This window comes from Ambystoma mexicanum, chromosome 1q (genome assembly GCF_040938575.1).
Source record: "Ambystoma mexicanum isolate Mex_15411 chromosome 1q, UKY_AmexF1_1, whole genome shotgun sequence".
In the NCBI taxonomy this organism is placed as follows: domain Eukaryota; kingdom Metazoa; phylum Chordata; class Amphibia; order Caudata; family Ambystomatidae; genus Ambystoma; species Ambystoma mexicanum.
In genome coordinates, this window is record NC_090922.1 from 1,251,967,390 (window position 1) to 1,251,989,596 (window position 22,207).

At 43.3% G+C, this 22,207-nt stretch overlaps 2 protein-coding genes across 9 annotated transcripts in view; both read left to right on the forward strand.

Moving 5' to 3' along the window:
• The window catches only part of LOC138545302 (FRAS1-related extracellular matrix protein 1-like), a 1,530,918-nt gene that overhangs the window by 717,735 nt on the left and 790,976 nt on the right, over positions 1 to 22,207 (forward strand). The gene's annotated exons all lie outside the window — the stretch shown is intronic.
• LOC138545368 (uncharacterized) lies at positions 10,830 to 13,716 on the forward strand. Of its 3 annotated transcripts, XM_069642067.1 has the most exons (3): positions 10,830 to 13,142; positions 13,245 to 13,319; positions 13,407 to 13,716. In XM_069642067.1, the coding sequence occupies exon 1, from the start codon at positions 11,075 to 11,077 to the stop codon at positions 12,368 to 12,370; it is 1,296 nt and encodes a 431-aa protein (XP_069498168.1). In that variant the 5' UTR covers positions 10,830 to 11,074; the 3' UTR covers positions 12,371 to 13,142; positions 13,245 to 13,319; positions 13,407 to 13,716. The 3 variants fall into 3 exon arrangements, with proteins under 3 accessions (XP_069498168.1, XP_069498166.1, XP_069498167.1); XM_069642065.1 differs by having other exon boundaries at positions 10,830 to 13,319; XM_069642066.1 differs by having other exon boundaries at positions 13,245 to 13,716.

A 22,207-nucleotide genomic window follows, 5' to 3' on the forward strand; every position in this document is an offset into this window, starting at 1 on the left:
ACACACCAATAAATCATCTACGTACTGAATAATCTCTCTACTGATAGGTTTCCCAAGTCTTCATGCAATATGCGGTTGAATATGCTCGGGCTCTCACAGTATCCCTGTGGCAGTCTGCAGTGTTCATATCTTTTTCCCCCCAGTGTGAACGCTGTAAGATATCTACTCTCTTCTGCCAGAGGTATTGAGAAAAATGCGTTTTTCAAGTCCACTACTGTAAAATGTGATGCTGCTTTTGGGATACTGCATAGTATTGATGCAGGGTTCGGGACTAGAGGGAACTCTTTCTGTATTACATCATTGAGGGGGCGTAAGTCCTGTATCATCCTCCAAGACCCCCCTTTCGCTTTTTTGATTGGATAAATACATGTGTTACATGGTGAGTTTGAAGGCACTATTATCCCTTGTACTAGCAGTGCATTTATCGTTTCTTTTATCCCTTCTTCAGCTTCACGGGACAATGGATACTGTTTGACTCGGGGTAAGATAGCTCCTTGTTTTAGTTTTATTATCACAGGTTGTACTCCATGCAACAGCCCTACATCATGGGGGCCTGTTGTCCATAATCTGTTTGGTACTAACCTCATGTCGTCATCAAAAAATGACGGTGGTGTTCCTACCACTGCCATCAATTGGACGGGGATCTCTCTGGCTTGGATCAAAATGTCACAGGGCATCGCTATTTCCATTACTATCTCACCATCTGCTTCTGTGTCTAGAAAGAGATCCTCATCTGTTACCTCGCGTAGGGCGAGGTTGGCGTTTGTACACAGCACGGTGCGCCACTCACATCCTTCTCTGTCCATTCCAATCACAGCGATCCGTTTCGTTGATACCTGCACAGCGTGCAAATCCAACGACACCACTGATCCTGGTGCTGCATTTGGACACACTATGGGGCGGAAGAGGAATTCTGCTGGAATCCTCCAATCCATGCTTTTTAGCTCTGGAACTATAAGGGCCAGAGTCTTTAGCCCTTCAATAAACATCTCTTCATTTTGTGGCAGCCCTCGTATTTCCTGTGTGGTTGTGTAGGCTTGCACTACCAACATTGCACGCAAGGGGCATATCCCGGGTGTAGAACACACTATTCCTCCTTCGGTAAATGATATGGTCATGTTAAGTTTACTCATAAGGTCCCTCCCCAGCAAATTTATCGGGGACTGTTCATAATACAGTAAGGGTGCCTTTACAGTCTTGCCCCCTACTGTTACATCCAAAACTTCTGTGTAAGGAACTTCAATTACAGCCCCAGAGAACCCCTGCGTCTCTAACTTCCTGTTAGATAACGGGAACCGGCCCTCCCTGACACATGATTTCTCCGCTCCCGAATCAACCATGAATACAAATTGCCTGTCTCCTATCTGCGCCCCTACCAATGGTTCCTCTGCTGCACTGTGGGTGGTAGATAGAACTGGACACGCAAGTGTTCTCTGTGGGCTGTCCTATGCGGGGTGTCTCATCGCCCCCCCTTCATTGAATACGTTACCTGAGACCACTGACATGCCGTTGTAAGGTGCTGGTGCGGGGGCCCCGTTTGCTGCTGTCGCGAAAGGGTTGCCTGGTGTATATTGCATGCTGTCGTTGTTAGGCATGTTTTGTGGGTGGTTCTGTGCTCTATACTGGGGTCCCTGTTGCTGGCCGGCATTACCTTGGCTTGGGTTTCTTAATTGTTGTTGCCCCATTGGGAGGCCATATGGGCTTCCCGGGTGGGGATGGCCATATTGTTCTACCTCTTGGAACCCGTTATTGGGTCTGCTTCTGCACTCTCTAGAATAGTGCCCCCATCGCCCGCAGTTCCAGCAACTTCCTTGTGCACCTCTAGGGCCCTGCCATCCATTTCCTCCCATTCCCCCATACCCCGTTCCGCCTCCTCTTCGGCCCCTGTACCCACCTCTTCCCCCTCGAGGGGTCCACTCTTCCCACTGCGGACCTCCACCTTGCTCTTGCTCATTCCACTGCCGCTGTCCTGTTCCCGCCCAATTAGTTGCCATCCGTCCTTGTATTGCTATCAGCCCCTCCTCCTCGTCCTCTCCCTCCCTGCTGTGTAGGAGTGCAGCTACTGCTGCTGCGACCTTCACCAATTTTGTCTGTACTAACTTTGCCTCGTCTGCCAACCTTTTCTGTGCCACCTCCTTCTCTCTCTCCTTTATTCTTTTACAATGGTGTATTATTATGCTTTGGATTTCTGGCCATCCCTTCGCTTCAACGCCTGCAATCTTGTCGAGCGCTTTCTGCACTTCCTTGGGGAGCCCTCTTTTTATAATGAAGTAAAATAAAGATGTCGATTGATACCAGGGCGTGCCCGTCTCCGCTCTCCACATCTCTTGAACCCGAAAAATGTAATCCATAGCCTCCTCCCCCTCATTCATGGTACATTGCATCACCAACTGCAAGTCCGGCGTATCTGGGAATGTTACGCGCAAGGCGTCCCACACCCTGGCCCGCACTGTGTTAAAGGAGGCCCCATCATGGCGGTCACAATCTAACGTAACTCCTGGGAAACCGGCTTTAACCCATACTCTTTCAGCCTGATCGCCCACCGCTGATACGAGCAGAATTTTCACATCTCCTACAGCTAGGGGTACCCCAGCAGTATGTTTTTCAAAGGCGTATATCCACTTACTTGCCCCTCCTAATAACGGGGGCAATAGCTTTAATAAGTTAGCTTTGTCCATTAGTGCCCATGGGATATAGTTAGGTCTCCCTCCTCCTCTGTGTATCAATGGAAGCTGTAGCTTTCCTTTCTGTATAGCACCCGGACCCGATTTGGATGCTGATGTTTCTAGTGATGCCATTTTTCCCACTCTGTTCCTTAGTCGTCCCGACCACTCGTCGTCCAGTGTTCTCACTGAACATGTGCCATCCCCTCCTTCGCTTCCCCCTCCCACAGCCATACTCAACCTGTCACTTTCTTCTAACTCGTCCCCTATGTCGCATAGTAATTCCTCTCTATCCCCCATAGGCCTTTCATCATTGTCAGTATCTCCCTCACGTGTCTCTATTTCAATTATTCGTGTGGGTTCTTCCTCAATTCTGAACAGTATCTCACCTTTCTTCCACCCCTCTTCTGGTCTTCTTGTCTCGCCTGGCGCTCTAGACGTGCGCCCCGATCTAGTCGCATTAAGTGCTGTTTGTCCGCACATGTCTTTTATCCTTGAGAGCTCATCTTTCGCTATTGAGAGTCTAGACTGTAAATCATCTGTGAGTTTCTCTATATCCAACCTTTGTGTACTCGCCTGGCCCCGCTCCCCTGTACTTTCATATGGTGGGGGTGCAGTGGGCCGGTGGGGTGTAGGGGTTGTCGGGGGAGGCACATACGTCGGATCACTGTATCCTTCTGCGGGTACAGGTTTTTTCAGTATCGGGTACAAACTTATTACCTCTATTGGTGGCGCTACACTTGGCAATTCTTTGATATCTTTCTGTATCATCAGTGGGTTGTCTGTAGTGGACGGGAGGTCAGCATTTAATGCTGGTGCTTTAGGCGGTGGTACCTCTTCAAATAACCTCCAGAGATCTATTATTTCCCTCCTATTTTGCAACTGTTTTCCTTTATATTTCAAGAAAACGCATGTGACCACCATATCCAGAACGCTTTTATCAAATGACCCTCCCTCTGGCCATATCTGGGGTAGCCCCTCTCCCTTCAACTCAGTTACCCATTGGTCGTGATATTTCTTAATCCGCTCCGCGTACCCTGGAAGACTTTTACAAATATGTGATAAGGGTGTTTCAGCCCCCATTTCAGCGCTCTCCTAGTGCTTATTTGTCTCTGTGTGTCAGCAATTACAATATGAGTGTAGTATCAATATTATTTTTCGTATTCGATTTCACATTCACTGTTATGCTCGGTTGGGCTCTCCCTCCCTCGACTGTTCAATACGAAACTGACTGTACACAGTTTCTACTTTGTTCTCTTTGGAGGACACATACAAGAGCAACCCATCATTTATTTTGACAATAGCAACCCGGAAATCAAAAGGCACCCACTCACGTCACTGTATCACCGTTGCCTTCAAAAAAGTTTCATCCGGTCACACTTACCATGACCATTTGACAATTATACATTTATAGCCGTTTTACACATTCGCAACCTCAAATTGTCCCCTGACACATACGAGATGCACACACCTCTTGGTAACACTCAGTACACCATTCACGCTGCCCTCCCTTTCCTCCCTGGCCGGCTGTCCCTGTCTGTCTTACTTAGATAAATGAATGCGCATATGCATATATTTATATGTTTTAACCTGCTCTCCCCCTTCTAGTAGGCCCCCTTTTCCCTTACTTTCTTCCCAGTTTCGTGCCACTCTTGGTTTTTATTCTCCCCCTACCCTTAAAGAAAAAGAAAAGAAGGAAGTAATAGCGATCACTAATATATTCTCAGTGCCCCCTTTTGCTGAACACTTTTATCTTATATTTCACTTCGTCATATATTCCCAGCACTAGTCAATATAGCACTATGCGGCGCCGCCTTCCACCCCCTTTCGGAGCTAGGTTCCCGTCACTTCTACCTCTTATTCACCTCGTAATCCTAATGGCCATATCTAAAGAAAAAGAAAGGAAATTTTAGAATGATCTTTAGTATATCTTCGTACCCCCTTTTCGTTCCCTGTCCTACACTTCTCTCCCCGCTCCCTTTACAATCGCTCACACTCAGTACTCACGTGCCCGTCTTGAACCGATAGTCTCCGAAACTGGGTCCGTCCAGGCAGTGTCGCCGTCAGCTCAACAGTCAGCCCCGACTGCGGCGAGCGGTACTCAAAGGGGATTTTTCAACCGGGATCCCGTACCCTTTCTCTATTGAGTGCGCACTTCTTAGTGTACCGGTCGCCGTTGGCGGGCAGCCTCCCGGAGCCGGCTCACCGTGCGTATCCCTTTTCGACCGGAGATTCTCGTGCCAAAAGGGGACGGTTATAACGAGTTTAGGAAGAAATAATATCACGCTATCGGGGTCACCACTGAAGGCAAGCGTCCCCACACAGCACGATCCTCCCCGCAATGAGAGACAATAAAGGACTCTCCCAAAATGGGAATAAGGCCAAGACAGAGTGCGGGTGAGCGTAAATGGGAGTTTATCAATCAGAATAGGGCATGCAAAGGACTCTGCAAACTCCGAGAGCGCTCTGTCTGACAATAGCAAAGACAGGCGTATATATTTACAAAAAACGTCATAAGAACCTACACACTATAGGGGGCACAAGTTCAAGGGGATTGGGTGGCGACGACTAACTATAGGTGCTGCTGTGATGTGGTTGGCTTTGGCTGGAAGACGTCACTGGTCAGCCTCGTGGGTTGGGCTGGGCCTGGCAGGGTGGCGGAGTTCATCCGGGCGGTGTTGTCGTGCCATCGCGGCCAATGTCAGAGATGAATGTCCTTTCCTGACTTATTTGCCCTAGGCCATGCACACCGCAGTCATTCACTCATTTCACTATTATCTTCTTTAGTAAATCTTTCAATAGGTTATACAACAGGTTAATGCAACACAGGAGGAATGTACCTTGTAAGGGGTCTGGAGGTAATACGTCAGGACATGGTTACCAGTGTCCTGTTGACCTGGGCCATAGGTCGAGGGGCTAAGCTTCAGGGCCTGGGACGGGCGGTACATGTCTTACTGCCTTGTTAGAAGTTGTTATGGATGTTCCGCTGTGTGTTGTCAAAGTGTTGGGTGTCCTGATTGCACAGGGCCATAAGTCTAGGATGGTCCGGTGGGTTGCGAGGTTTACGAGGGGGCGCGTGTGTTTAGGCAGAGGTTTACTGTTGCGCTGTAAATAATGCAGGTGGCGGGTGGCGGCCTTGGGTGCTACAGAGGGGGTTACAAGTCTTTGAAGCTCCAGTCTGGTTGGGGGAGGTAAAGCAGCGCGGCGCGGTCTCTGCTCTCATGCCTTGGCAGCCTTCGCAGGGTGGGAGGGGGAATGGCCTTGCACATATTTCACAAAGGTATCTCCCTCGTGTGTTGCCGATTTAGGTAAAAACATCACAAACATTTGAACACTCTATAATACTTATTGTAAGCAATACAAAAACATGCATTTTAAGCTTTGCTGGATGTGTCTCGATTATACCCAATCTGAGCGTCTTATTCATACATTATACTTTAATAAGTACAGCATTTAGTTATATGTATATATATATTTGCAATAAGTGAGGTAGAATTAGGATTGGTGGAGAACATAGAAAGTAACCCGCTACTATTCGTGGCGGTGGTGGTACATATGGGGCCTGGACATGCACACATGACATGCGCCTTCTCGTGCATCCTTCACATGGGCCCTTAGTATGGTTACAACAGATTGTCCACAAGATTGTGGAACTCTCCCGTCCCCTGCACACCCTTTATACTGTAGAAACAGTCAATATTTCTATACAATGGTAATATTCAGTTTCTTTCAGAAAAAAGAAGAAATTAATGAGAGAAGCTAATTCATGACACTATTATAATAAAACAGAATGATGGGGACCATCGGTTTTAATTGAATTTTAAATTAATTGTTATAGATATGAATTTCAATTCATTCATCATCCAGTCTTTGTAAACATAATAACATAAATGTGTTCATTTTGAGGTTACATTCAATATTATAATACAAGGGCATACAAGGTACTCATCACACTTTCTATACAATAGGCTTTTCACATGGTATATCCACAGAAAGTAATGATGAATATTTTCTCGACGCGTTTCGGGGTGTCCCCTTCTTCAGGAATTGATAGCCCTCTTCATTGCCGTTAATCTTTGTTTCGTCTATAATGTATGATACAATGATCAAATTTTAGATTCTCACTGATAACTGTCATTTAACTCTTGGGAGAAATTTTTAATAATAATCACCTGGATGTTCAATGTGGAATATCCTAACTGGATTTATTATCCATAGCAATATCAGCCCAATAATGGTTATTCAACCTGTAGATGTGATAAAAAGACAATAGGGAAAGCTCAATTAAAAACGGGATCTTAATTCATGAAGGAAAATCTAGTCATGTAATATCTAAGAAAAAATATTACCTTTCGGTATTTCTGTAAAAAGCTACTACATCCATGGAATGGGTCGCTGTGGTATGTAGAGAGTCCTCAGGTACGGAGGTAGTGCAGTAATGGGCGATTCCTCCACTCGTGTCTGTAAAAACACGTATATATACTATATTAGATACACGAAAACAATGGGGTGGGATCATTCTGTGGAGAGTATTCTGTGAAGGCCTCTAGGCTCATGATATGCAATTGGGGAGCTGTTTACAAAGGATTCTCTTACCTCCTTCCTGAGAAGATGGCCGGTGCTGTAGCTCGAACCGTTCTACACGGTTTTCGCTAAAGATGGCCACTATTTACATTATGACGTCATCACGTCGAAGCGTGACGACGTCACTATGTTTAGAACGTCAGCGTGTGACGGGAAAACAGACGTCATACGGACATATTTTAGAAAACAATGTGTAATTAACCAATAGTATATAGGTGTATATCTATACTGGTGCAGGGAGTTTGAGTCAAATGAAATAAAGGTGAAAAGAGTCGAAAGATAAATGTGAGGAGTGTCTCATGTAACTTCTGGGAAATCTATTGTTTACCACGGACAAAAGTTAATCGAATATTGGACATCCGTGTGTTTACTATTTCAAGAGAAGCATGCTCACATTCTATGGTCTGTAACTTAATACATCCTATGTCAGTAAAAAATCATCCTAAGTGAACTGAACAAATTCAAAAATGTATTTAACAGCAATTGATATTGTATCCACACTGGGTTTCTGATTGGGTCAGGGGAAACAGTATTTAGTTACAAAAATGAGGCTAAACTGTAATCTTCGTTCATCCCATTGGGAGCTAGACTGTTTAGTCTCTCTATCCAGAAGATTTCCCTCTGGTTCATACGTCTGGCATGATTGCCACCTCTTGGGGCTCTGTTCACAATTTCCAAAATCACAACCTTTAGTTGAGAAATATTATGTTTCTTTATGGAAAAATGTCTTGCTACAGGTGAGTTAACACTGTTGGTACGTATGTTACTTTTGTGTTCATTCCAGCGCTCCTTGGCTTTCCTTTGTGTCTGTCCAACATAGTAAATGCCGCATGGGCAGCTTAAACCATAAATGATTGATTTCGTGTCACAAGTGGCAAAATCCTTTAGTGGGATTTTTTGGCCATTTGATGGGTGTCTTACATAGCTTCCCTTCATTATGTTGTTACAATTGCCACAACTGAGACAGGCAAACGTACCTATTTTCCTCTTGGTGAGGGTTCTTTGATTGTCCACTCTCGGTCTTTCTGCTTTAACTAGGCTATCCCTGAAGTTCCGACCCCTCTTGTAGGCGATTATGGGTGGTTCAGGAAATAGTCTCTTTAGTTGTGGATCCAATTTGATTATACCCCAGTTCTTCTTGATCATCCTTGTTATGTGATGACTCTGTGCTGAATATCTTAAAGCGTAGAGAAATGGGATCTCCTTAGATCTATTTCTTGATATACGGAGGTCTTTCCTCTCCAATGTGAGTGTTTTTTCTTCTGCTTTCTTGATGATAGACTCTGGATAGCCTCTTTCCTTGTATCTTTGTGTCATCAATAGGTTTTCATTCCTCAGGGTGTCAGTTGTTGAGATAATTCTCTTTAGTCTAAGGAATTGACTGTAGGGCAAATTATTCTTTAAATGCGTCGGATGATGGCTCCTGAAGTGTAACGTGTTGTTAACATCGGTGGGTTTGTGATAAATATTGGTGATTATCCCATCTTCCCCAATCTCTAGTTCAACGTCCAAAAAATGTAGTTTAGGGGTTCCAATTTCCATCGTGAATTTGATTCTGTCGTGGCCTGAATTGATGTATTTTAGGAATTCCTCTAGTTCGTGATGTTGTCCTCTCCAAATGACGAAAACATCGTCAATGTATCTTTTCCAGGTGATGATTTTTTTGCTAAATTTTGTTGGTATCAAAATCCATTTCATCTCCAAATGGTACATGAATAGATTAGCATAGGCTGGGGCCATTGCTGACCCCATTGAAGTTCCTGATGCTTGTAAATAGTACTGCGTCCTGTATCTGAAATAGTTGTTAATGAGTATAATTTTGCTTAATTTCATTAGGAAGGTTTTGTTTGCTTCACATTCATTTCTTAGTAGACACCATTCGAGTGCTTCCAAACCGTCTTGATGTGGGATGCATGTATATAGACTCTGTACATCAAACGAAACCAGTAGATCATTTCTGTTAATATCTGTTAAGGTGTCTAGGTGATTGAGAAAATCTGTGGTATCTTTAAGATATGTTGTGGTTGTTTGGACTATGGGTTGTAATGCCTTGTCCACATAAACTGCTAGTGGGTTGAAGATACTATCAGTTCCCGCAACAATCGGTCTGAGGGGGGGTTTTGTCAAGTTCTTATGTATTTTTGGCAGTCCATAGAAGATTGGAGTAATAGGATGTTCATTAATCAAAAACAATTTAGTCTTGTTGGAAATCCATCCTTGGTCCTCAGCTTCCTCAAGCGTAGTTTCAATAATGCTTGATATTTCTCTGACCGGATCTTGTTCAATTTTTATGTACGTGTTCTCATCTGTTAGGAGCTCTAAAATCTTCTCCTCATAGTATGTAGTGTCCATAATAACTATGGCCCCTCCTTTGTCTGCCGGTTTTAGGGTCAGGCTTCTGTCATCCGCAAGGTTCTTGATGATTTCATTCTGCCTTCTCCTGGTATTGTAGTTCCTTGTTCTGGTGAAATTAACCCTTTTGAGATCTTTTATCATCTGTTCTTCAAACATTCTGATGGTTATGTTATTGACTTGAGGGTCGAAATGACTCTTGGGTTTCATTTCTAAGTATTGATGTGGCTCTTGTGTAGTGTTGATTCCCATTTGTGAATCAAAAAAGACTTTGAGTCTCATTTTCCGTGCCAGTCTGTGAAGATTGATTTTTTCTTCCAGCAAATTGGAATTCTGGGTTGGTATAAATGTTAAACCTAGGTTCAATGTGTCCGTTTGGTCTTTGGATAGTGGTTTTGATGAAATATTAACAACTAGTTGTTTGGTTTGTTCCGCGATCTTAGATTTCTTATTGCCTCTTCGCGTAGTCTTTTGTCTAAAAAAACCGAGGGAGTGGTTTGTGCGTTAGAGGTAGTCGCTTCTTGTGATGTATGTATAATCGGTCCACTTTCCGCGTTCTCCCTATTGATAACTTCGTCCCCACTTGTAGGTATTTCGCTACTGGATCCACTTGGTTCTTGTCCCGGTATTGGTGTTTTGTGGTTTTGTGGTCTTCTACCTGGTGCGGTTTTGTTTTGTGCGTAGTATTCTTGCCAGGAGTATACTATATCCTGAAGATAATCCAACGTATCTCTTCTGAATTTTCGGACTTTGCGTTGTTCTATGTCCTTTTTGTAGTTGTCCAATGTTCTGTTCACTTCCTCTATGATGGTTGTTAATTCCTCTTTGTTTTTAAATTTCGACAGTTGTTCTGTCAGGTCTTCGATTTCACTGTCGAGTTTGCTGACAGATTTTGCTAATTCCTCGATTGTCAATAATATAAGATCCAAAGAGCATTTATTTAAGATCTGCTCCCATTTCTTCACAAAATCTGGGTTGTCCTTGCACAGTGTGGGTCTTAAATATACCCTTAGTCCTCTTGGGATTCTTTGTGCTCGGTAGTATTGTGCTAATGTAGTAGCGTGTAGTTTTTGCGATATCTCCCTTCTGATGACCCTCTCCAATTGTGTAATAAGTTTCTCTGGACTAGTCGTTGTTGGTGTGGTTGTTTCGATTTCCTTCAAAAGCCCTAAAATTCGTGTGGCTTCCTCTTCGTTAAATGCCAAAGTTGTGGCGTGTTTTTCTGTATCTTCAACCCACTAGCAGTTTATGTGGACAAGGCATTACAACCCATAGTCCAAACAACCACAACATATCTTAAAGATACCACAGATTTTCTCAATCACCTAGACACCTTAACAGATATTAACAGAAATGATCTACTGGTTTCGTTTGATGTACAGAGTCTATATACATGCATCCCACATCAAGACGGTTTGGAAGCACTCGAATGGTGTCTACTAAGAAATGAATGTGAAGCAAACAAAACCTTCCTAATGAAATTAAGCAAAATTATACTCATTAACAACTATTTCAGATACAGGACGCAGTACTATTTACAAGCATCAGGAACTTCAATGGGGTCAGCAATGGCCCCAGCCTATGCTAATCTATTCATGTACCATTTGGAGATGAAATGGATTTTGATACCAACAAAATTTAGCAAAAAAATCATCACCTGGAAAAGATACATTGACGATGTTTTCGTCATTTGGAGAGGACAACATCACGAACTAGAGGAATTCCTAAAATACATCAATTCAGGCCACGACAGAATCAAATTCACGATGGAAATTGGAACCCCTAAACTACATTTTTTGGACGTTGAACTAGAGATTGGGGAAGATGGGATAATCACCAATATTTATCACAAACCCACCGATGTTAACAACACGTTACACTTCAGGAGCCATCATCCGACGCATTTAAAGAATAATTTGCCCTACAGTCAATTCCTTAGACTAAAGAGAATTATCTCAACAACTGACACCCTGAGGAATGAAAACCTATTGATGACACAAAGATACAAGGAAAGAGGCTATCCAGAGTCTATCATCAAGAAAGCAGAAGAAAAAACACTCACATTGGAGAGGAAAGACCTCCGTATATCAAGAAATAGATCTAAGGAGATCCCATTTCTCTACGCTTTAAGATATTCAGCACAGAGTCATCACATAACAAGGATGATCAAGAAGAACTGGGGTATAATCAAATTGGATCCACAACTAAAGAGACTATTTCCTGAACCACCCATAATCGCCTACAAGAGGGGTCGGAACTTCAGGGATAGCCTAGTTAAAGCAGAAAGACCGAGAGTGGACAATCAAAGAACCCTCACCAAGAGGAAAATAGGTACGTTTGCCTGTCTCAGTTGTGGCAATTGTAACAACATAATGAAGGGAAGCTATGTAAGACACCCATCAAATGGCCAAAAAATCCCACTAAAGGATTTTGCCACTTGTGACACGAAATCAATCATTTATGGTTTAAGCTGCCCATGCGGCATTTACTATGTTGGACAGACACAAAGGAAAGCCAAGGAGCGCTGGAATGAACACAAAAGTAACATACGTACCAACAGTGTTAACTCACCTGTAGCAAGACATTTTTCCATAAAGAAACATAATATTTCTCAACTAAAGGTTGTGATTTTGGAAATTGTGAACAGAGCCCCAAGAGGTGGCAATCATGCCAGACGTATGAACCAGAGGGAAATCTTCTGGATAGAGAGACTAAACAGTCTAGCTCCCAATGGGATGAACGAAGATTACAGTTTAGCCTCATTTTTGTAACTAAATACTGTTTCCCCTGACCCAATCAGAAACCCAGTGTGGATACAATATCAATTGCTGTTAAATACATTTTTGAATTTGTTCAGTTCACTTAGGATGATTTTTTACTGACATAGGATGTATTAAGTTACAGACCATAGAATGTGAGCATGCTTCTCTTGAAATAGTAAACACACGGATGTCCAATATTCGATTAACTTTTGTCCGTGGTAAACAATAGATTTCCCAGAAGTTACATGAGACACTCCTCACATTTATCTTTCGACTCTTTTCACCTTTATTTCATTTGACTCAAACTCCCTGCACCAGTATAGATATACACCTATATACTATTGGTTAATTACACATTGTTTTCTAAAATATGTCCGTATGACGTCTGTTTTCCCGTCACACGCTGACGTTCTAAACATAGTGACGTCGTCACGCTTCGACGTGATGACGTCATAATGTAAATAGTGGCCATCTTTAGCGAAAACCGTGTAGAACGGTTCGAGCTACAGCACCGGCCATCTTCTCAGGAAGGAGGTAAGAGAATCCTTTGTAAACAGCTCCCCAATTGCATATCATGAGCCTAGAGGCCTTCACAGAATACTCTCCACAGAATGATCCCACCCCATTGTTTTCGTGTATCTAATATAGTATATATACGTGTTTTTACAGACACGAGTGGAGGAATCGCCCATTACTGCACTACCTCCGTACCTGAGGACTCTCTACATACCACAGCGACCCATTCCATGGATGTAGTAGCTTTTTACAGAAATACCGAAAGGTAATATTTTTTCTTAGATATTACATGACTAGATTTTCCTTCATGAATTAAGATCCCGTTTTTAATTGAGCTTTCCCTATTGTCTTTTTATCACATCTACAGGTTGAATAACCATTATTGGGCTGATATTGCTATTGATAATAAATCCAGTTAGGATATTCCACATTGAACATCCAGGTGATTATTATTAAAAATTTCTCCCAAGAGTTAAATGACAGTTATCAGTGAGAATCTAAAATTTGATCATTGTATCATACATTATAGACGAAACAAAGATTAACGGCAATGAAGAGGGCTATCAATTCCTGAAGAAGGGGACACCCCGAAACGCGTCGAGAAAATATTCATCATTACTTTCTGTGGATATACCATGTGAAAAGCCTATTGTATAGAAAGTGTGATGAGTACCTTGTATGCCCTTGTATTATAATATTGAATGTAACCTCAAAATGAACACATTTATGTTATTATGTTTACAAAGACTGGATGATGAATGAATTGAAATTCATATCTATAACAATTAATTTAAAATTCAATTAAAACCGATGGTCCCCATCATTCTGTTTTATTATAATAGTGTCATGAATTAGCTTCTCTCATTAATTTCTTCTTTTTTCTGAAAGAAACTGAATATTACCATTGTATAGAAATATTGACTGTTTCTACAGTATAAAGGGTGTGCAGGGGACGGGAGAGTTCCACAATCTTGTGGACAATCTGTTGGATTTACATAGGTTAAAACAACCCAGTGTCAAGGTTGTTATTCTCCCCGGCACCCCGTAAATTTTCAACAAATCCTGTAAAAAAACCTTAAACCTAGGTGTGCGCTAGGCAACACAAATATTGGATCCTTAGTATGGTTACATTCATCTTTCGTGTGTCCTCTAGCAGCATTAGTTCAGTTATGGCGCGAGCCCATGGGGTGTAAGTTTCCCAGTGACACTCTTAACAAATAAATTCCTGGTGCGTTTCTTTATCATTAGCACCCAACTGAAATGGGGTGGGCTCGCCACTACTTATATCATGGAAGCATACTTTTTCATATTTTATACATTTTACAGGTTCTTGTAATATAAGGCATTTTGTAGAAGGAAGCATATTTTGCGAGTGGTTTTAACATTAATGTATGGAGATTGTCTGCCACCTGATGTCTTATTTTACTGTTCTTTTCATTGCCCAGGCCTGCTGGCCGGGTCATGCTGGGAGCGAAGATGCACTGCGGGAGGTGAACTGTTACAATGTTAGTGTATTACGCTAGCTCATGTCCGTCTTGTTCGTGGGAACGTGCTCGCAGCGGATCTGCCAGGGTGCTGCGGCAACAAGGATAACTGAAACCCTCCAAGGGTGGGGGCCGCACTACAGTGTGCTGAGCTCACACCATCTTTACCAGACAAAATGGTTTCTGGGCCTAGCTGAATTTTAATACATGTGGGCAATTAATACGTGCGGGCAATGTCTCCAGTGGGTGGACCCTCCACCACCTGGGCCCGGGTGGCATGAGGGGACGCCCAAGAGAGCCATAGCCCTCACCTGGGGAGAAAACGCAGGCGAGGGGGGTCCTCCTGGACCAGTCCTCCCCTACACAACCTCTCTCCCCCTGTGCTTCATCCACTTCTGCTTTGTGTCTAGCCTCACCTTCCCCTCCCCTCTTCTTTTTGCCCTACTCCTTGCTTCTGACTCATCCATCCTGCTAATCTTTCCCATCCTGCTGCCCCAACCTCGCCTCCGGACTGATCTACCCACACCTTCTCCTATGTTGCTTCGCACCTGTGGCGGTGCACTAGTGCTGGTATGCCTCTTGTAGTTCTCACTTTTACCGATTCACATGACTTAAAAGCCTAATTACAAAGTCATGGGTTTCCCAAACAGTTGTCAACTGTATTATCTTTCAGTGGATGATATGCACCGATTAGTTTACTGCTGGTCGTGCAGCTGTGTTGATACACCTATGCCATCTATTTCATGGTTTTACCTGGTATTGTGCTCTTGCACTGCTGGACATTTGTTACACTAAGACCTCCCCACTAATTTGCCCTTCACTTCCTGTATTGCTGTGACCTATGTGTAAACTCCCCTGCATACCTTGCCCTCTTCTGCTCTGCTGTGCAGCCTGGCATTGCGAGGTGATTTATGTGCACTGTGCTGTGTTGCGTTCTTTATGTGCGGCTTCTTAGAATAATGCCTCTGGGGGACTAACACGTGCTCAATTGATCCAGCCACCCTCTGTATGACTTCCCCCAGTGGCCTCCTTTACTTACCTTTTATGTGTTTTGACTGGGATGATATGTAGCTACTTTTTAACTGGACCTACTGCCTCCACTATCCATAATGCCCGTGCTCAATTGGTGTTGACACCGGAAACTGTACTTCCCTTGGAGTATTAACCTGTACTTTGCTACAAGTGTGATTATAATGCACTTACTATATCTTCACCCTTGCGTATGGTGTAGACACTCACTCCTTTACCTGTAAATAAGTGTCGGTTTACGTCACTGCCTTCTGACTTTTTAACTTCTACTTCCTGTTTTGACTCCAAAGCCAGCTATAAGAAAGTGGAAAAAGGCCAATGAAAACGGTCTCCACTGTAGTTGTTGCTGCCATCTTCCCTCCTGTGTACTGGGCTTGCACCCACTGCGGTTGTCCCCGACAACTTGGTTGTCTGCCTACACAGGGAACCCTCAAACACGATTGACATATTTGCAATCAAAGTAATGAAGATGCAGAAACCCTCCCCCATCCCCTCAGAAATTAAATACATCCTTTGACAGAGACTCCTATTCTGAAGCAAACACTGGTGCACATCTAAGTCTGAAGAAGACAAGCTTGCAGCTACTTCTTTGTCATCAAACGCAAGAAAAAGGTCTTCTCGCTCTGGTCCATCAGCCTGGTGACCAAAAGGTTTGCTGAAGAATCGCGTTCTGAAAAGAGATGGGCTCCCCCCTGCATAATCTAAGCCCATTCTTCTCAAGCTCTGGCGGATAAACTGGCATCAATTTTCATGAGAAACCTGAATTGGTTCAGACCAACTCAATGCCTCGTTAATTCCACTGATTGGTTTCAATACACTAATGCAGTCATTGACAAATCTCCCTTCTCTGCATTTTAACTAGTCATCTTGATGCAAATTATAAATATTGGTAAAAGTACAAATGCCTAATCTGAACACGTCACACCATGGCCGGGAAGCACTATAAAGGACAACTTTACCACTTTGGCTCCCTTGCTTGCTGCCCTGTGCAACAGCTCCTTTAGGATTGGTGTTTTCCAACAAGAGATTAAAAAGAATAACATTGTGCCCTATTCAAAAAAGGCTTCTGATTATCAAGGTATACCAGCCATCTGCTGTCCTATTACCATCATCCCATGTATCAGCAAAATACTAGTGAACAAGGCCATTACCCAACTCTTGGCCAGCAGCGTGTTAAGCGACTATCGATCAGAGTTCCTGCCATCTTTGGGACTGATTCAGCGCTCTGTAATAATGGAGATGAGGGTTGCACCAGGTCTAGCCACGCCCCCACATCAGTATGCACGAAGATACAAGCTGAGAACGGGTCTATAAACAGTAAAACACTAAGGGACACGCAGCCACCATTAAAAGTAGAATAGGTTTTACACCACAAACAGAGCGATAGGTAATTGCATTTGCATAAGTAGGAGGCTGCTGCATAAACAGGCTGGAAATAATTAAATGGAAACAGCAGTACACATGAATAACACTTTCATGCAAGACACGAAGAATACAACATGGCGGAGAATGAACAGAAGTCCTGTCATTATTCATACCAAACTCGGCAAGGCCTCCATGAAACACTGCAGCCTGACATAAATTTGCTTAACACAAGATTCGAAGCTGCACGATTCTTAGACGAGCCCCAAACACCAAGGTCAGTGAGCGGAAAGTAGTTCTGCTACCAAGCTGAAACAACATCAGATAACGTTTCGCAGGACACACAGCATATTATTATTAAAGTTAATTAGTTGCAATTGGTAGCAGTTGAAAATGCACACCTCCTTGAATTCCAGGTGCAAGCAGCTATCATGCCAATTGATCCAATAAAATATTAATACACAGCGCCCCAAGTGTCTACTGAAGGAAGGCACACACACGTTAGAACAGCAGAAAATACAATACACATTGATCAAATTGAGCTCTGAACAGTTGTTCTTTTCCACATGATCCAAACAATGGGCATTGATTCCAGGCCCAATTTGATGGTGCACCTGCTATTTTTCTTAGTTCACCCAGACCTAGAGACAACACGTCAAGGCCACAAACAGACTGGCAGATAAGACCTCAGGCCTAGGAACAAAGAGGGAGTTGCTTCTTTAAACTGGATCATAGCGGTTCACGCATCTCTCCTTCCTCAACACATAACTTGGTACCGCATAACAGTGCCGATGTCAGATGAGAATATAACTGGCTAATCGTACCCTGTTCTTCTTATCAACTCAAGTAGTAGAATGACAACCAATAGCATGTTATATTGAAATCTATTATCTGGAAAAGGTTGCACTTAGGGGGAACAATTAGCTGTAGAAGAACCAATAATAATAGGTGTACTTATGTATAACCATATGTGCTGTACTCTACCAACGAATCAAAAACAAGAGTAGAGGTTTTCTAAAGATTACTAAGTATGACGTCAGTTATGACGGTCTTCTTTTTCAAAAAAGTGTTGTTCCTAGCTCCATTTTGAGATGGTCTTTTATACACTCTCCCATCGGCCGTCTGCATTGAAATAAAGCTAGGTTTTCTCGTGCACGTGGAGGTACTCCGTTTATTGAGTTTTCATCTTTATTGGTATATTTGGGCCTATCTTAACGGCTCCTACTGATGAGAGATGAGCTTCTTCATTCCCTCAACAGCAGGTATCCTGTCATCTACACCCTGCTGTCTTCGACACTGTCAGGTATGGGTGACTACTTGGATTAAACATTTGGCATTAAAGGGAATGCCCTGGAGCAGGGGTTCAATCTCCCTGGTGCTACCCAACCAAGAATACCAGTGAAGCCCTCTTATCACTAGCTGGATCACTAGATCTAAATCATCACATGCTCTTCCCCACAAACGTCAGGGTGAACACACTAGACATAATCCTCTCGTCCACCTCCCTCCCTCCTGAACTGTGCTGACCCCAACGCACTCTACTGGTCGGATCATGCGGCCATCCACTTCTCCCTAACTCACATAGTGGCAGCCCATAAAGGTCAGGATAAACACCTTCTGGTCCCACGGCAATCATTGAAATCCTTCACACTACCCAACATGGAAGAAGGAATCTCTAACTTCCCTTCCTCCGGGAATGACTCCTTTTGCCAAACCACAAGGGAGTTGGCTGACACCCATGCACCAATCAAATTAAGCCGGGTCAGGACAAAAATCTGTCCCTTGGTGCACCCAAAAGATACACATAAAAAAATATGTGATTAGTCCATTAGAGAAATTGTAGCACAAGGCACACAAAACAGGAAAATGCCCATCCCTTATGGCTATAAGGTCCTACCAATGATACCTACTACACCTACACCATTGTAACAGTCCTTAAGAGGAGCAATGGCCGATTCACAGCTGTCAAGCAATGCTCTAACCCCATGCCTGACCCAAAGGAACCAGACTGACATAAAAATATGAGGCTATCAATGACTTCATCAACATGACACATTGAGTCAGCTATGCAATAGGACCTAGATTCACAAGCCCCCAGGATCTTTACAACCCTGGATTGAATTCTCCCTCCGATTACCAGAGGACATTTCTAAAGCTCTTCCTTCCCTTAAGCTCTACTGCCTACTCAGATCTCACTATCCCTGTGAACATCCTCAAACAACTTAATAGTCCCACCATGACTGTCCTTCTCAGAATTGTCAGATCATCTCTTAGTGAAGGCACTTTCCCAGACAGACTGAAAACAGAACTTGTACACCCCCCTTTGGAAGAAATAACCCATTGACTCTGAGGATCTGACAAACTACCATCCTATCACTAGCCTCCCATTAATCAAAAAGATAATTGAGAAGGTAGTTGTCAATGCAGCACAGAGACAGCCACCAACCAGGTGGTCGATGGTGCCTTGTAAACTATTGCTAAAATTGCACATGCCCATTAGTCTTCCTGAACCTCTCAGCTGTAATGGTCATTTGGTCAAATGGTAATTTGTAATGGTCGTTAAGGACAGGCTGCTAACACTCCTTACTCACAGAATGGGCCTTAGAGGCACTGTCCTAAAATGCTTCTCCAGATACCTGATTGGGAGACACCAGGCCATCCAGATAGTTCTCTGAGGTCAGCATATCGCCACGTGACCTGAGGTATTTCCAGGGCTCTAACTACCTCTCTAGTCTTTTACATTCTATACATACAGGATCCAGCTAAAAATCGCAAGCAAGGCTACATCAGATGTCAAACTACCTTACCTAGCAGCTAAGTGAAACCCGTCCAGTAGGTTGTAAGGTACACAAATTACGACTATTGCCAGACTCAAGACTAAGTAGGCCTATAAGGAGAAAACTTGGAAACCGTCATTCCCCTGCTATGCTTCAGTTCGATGGAATTCTATCCCAGCAGCAATCTAGACCACACCCTCCCTCCCGGTTCTTGAAAGAGATAAAAACCTGACTATTTCAGTGATACTCTGACATTATTTAGACTTTGAGGCTGCACTGCAGTCACAAAATGCATATGAACACACACACACACACACTACTGCTTTACTGTCTACTCCTCAACTCTTTTCCCTGTTATTGTTATCCTAATCCTGCTATACTGTGTTTTGCTGCTTACAAGCTAGATTTGTGCAATATAAATATAATAGGCGATATATATATAATGCACTTCCTCCTAGACAAAATAATGCAGGTTAGTTCAAGCAAGGAAATCCAAAATGTCTCCCTTACAGATGTACTTGCTCAAGTGCATCCTCTCTCTCTTCAGCTCTTCAGACTCCCTCATCAAAGTGAGCAGATTCATAGTTGTACTGAATCTCAGAGATCAAATTTGGTCAGCCTTGACATTTTTCACTGGCTTCTTGTGGATGACCAGATCACCTTGAAAAGCGCTTTGAATCACCCGCTGTACTTGCTTGGCCATTGAACCAGGGAAACGCCAACACTGGTTGTTCAAATACTGTCCAACAAGACTGTTGATATCTACTCCTCCAGGTCCCTGGCCATCTGGCATCTGAAGAGGAAGACATGCATTGGCAGAACGTTTGCGTGGCTAGCTTCAGAAAGAATTTGCCTACATCTCTCAATATTAAAATAAACCACGTTCAATTCAAGAAAGTCCTCAACTCTCTCCTCTTCAAGCATTGTTTTGATCCTTTGTATGAACCTCTTGACTGTGATTGCCTTCCTGCTGTGGTCCTTTGTTAGGCAAAGTTTGTATGCAGTACCCTCTGGGAACACAACTATGACTAAAGAAGTAAGCAAACCAACCTTTGGTATAAGTCTGTACTACACAGTTTTGGTAGCGGGGCTCAGCAGCCAGGCTTATCTCAAGAGGGGAATGTGAGCAGTAATGATATTACACAGAGGTCAACAATCACAGGTGTTCAAATAAACTCTTACACTCAATGTTTCTTTGATAAATACTTATTAATTTATTTATCTTTCAGTTATAAAACATTCATTAGAAGGAGGCAATTATGTAATCGCACACAAATATACTTCAATACTATTTCAGAATACTTTTCAAGAGGAGTAAAAGGCAAAGATTGTTAGAACATGAAAGGTTACAGTTATTCTTAGACAATACAAATACTTGGAGTTCATTAGAAGAGTCAATTCCATTCAATTGGCTATGCCAAAGTCAATGGGCTAAAGTCTTGGATCGGATAAAGCGGTTCTGGTAAGTAAACGGTAAAGTCTCTGCACAATTTCTCAGAAGTTGTAAAAAGAAGAATCATATGTTGGGTCACAAGCTGATTAGGCCTGCGAGTTGCAAATTTCATGCACTTTCACTGAGAGAGGTAAGTAATCTGTCTTGTTTCACAGTACCTTACAATGAAGAAAAAGAGGCAGCTGATGACTTCTGTTCCGGGCATTTCCTGCAGATCTCTGTTCCTGTGCCTCAGTCTGGGGAACAAGAGGGAGGACGTTTGAAGACGTCTGAAGACTCCTGCACTGCACTTGAACTGGTCACAAAGCTCACAACTGACAAACTTCAATTCTGGTGGTTGGTTTCCTGCAGCAACTCTGAAGAAATTCAACCAGCTATGAAATGGGTATCCAGGTGGCTTACTTTGAGTCGATTGGTCCCACCAACTCAAAGGGAGAAGTCGTCCATTGCAGGGCTTCTCTGTCGATGCAAACTTGGTAATTCGGACCTGCAGCAGGGCTTCACCGGGCAAACCAACGGTCCAGTAGTTGCAGCAGCATCCCCTTTAAGATCTTCAGTTCCTTCGTCCAGTGGTCGACGCTACCTTCCAAGACAAGAGACTCGCCTTTTATTCAGTTCTCTTCCAATCGTTCCAGCCTAGCTGTCTCCTACCCAGCAGGGTGGCTGTCCTTGCCGGACAGTCAGCCAGCCAATCACCACAGAGTGCATGTGGGTCTCTTAGGGCACCTCTCTCACTTCCTGCCCACCCCAGACACTCGGACTCCAGAGGCGTGTTTCACTCCTGAAGCCCGCCAAAGGCGAATGATCAAAGAGACCAAACCTGGTTTGACACGCAGAGAAAAACTCTAGAAGGACCTTTCCACAATGAAATGGAGAAAAAAAGAAGACTGGGACCTGTTTAAACAAAGGAGGCTCAGACGCCATCTTGAAAAACATGGCTCCCGCGATTTAACGTTACCCGAACTACGAATAGTTAGCGGTTGGGAACGATCATGGTAGTTTGTTGTAAAACCACTGCCGCCAGCCATTCTGAGAGAAAAGGGTAATATTTGACTGTTACATGAGTATCTAGACCTAGGGGATACTAAGTAACGCCTCCAGCACTCTATTGTAAGATAGGGTGTGCTGGGTCTAGGAAGTTAAAAGACTAGTAAAGTCAATTTCACTTTACTTACACTGGGAAACAGTAGTTTATCCCAGAGAAGGTAGTTAAACCTTGGGAAAG

What these genes read in the sequence shown, in the direction of transcription:
- LOC138545368 (XM_069642065.1), top strand. Translation starts at nt 11,075, where the DNA reads ATGAAATTAAGCAAAATTATACTCATTAACAACTATTTCAGATACAGG.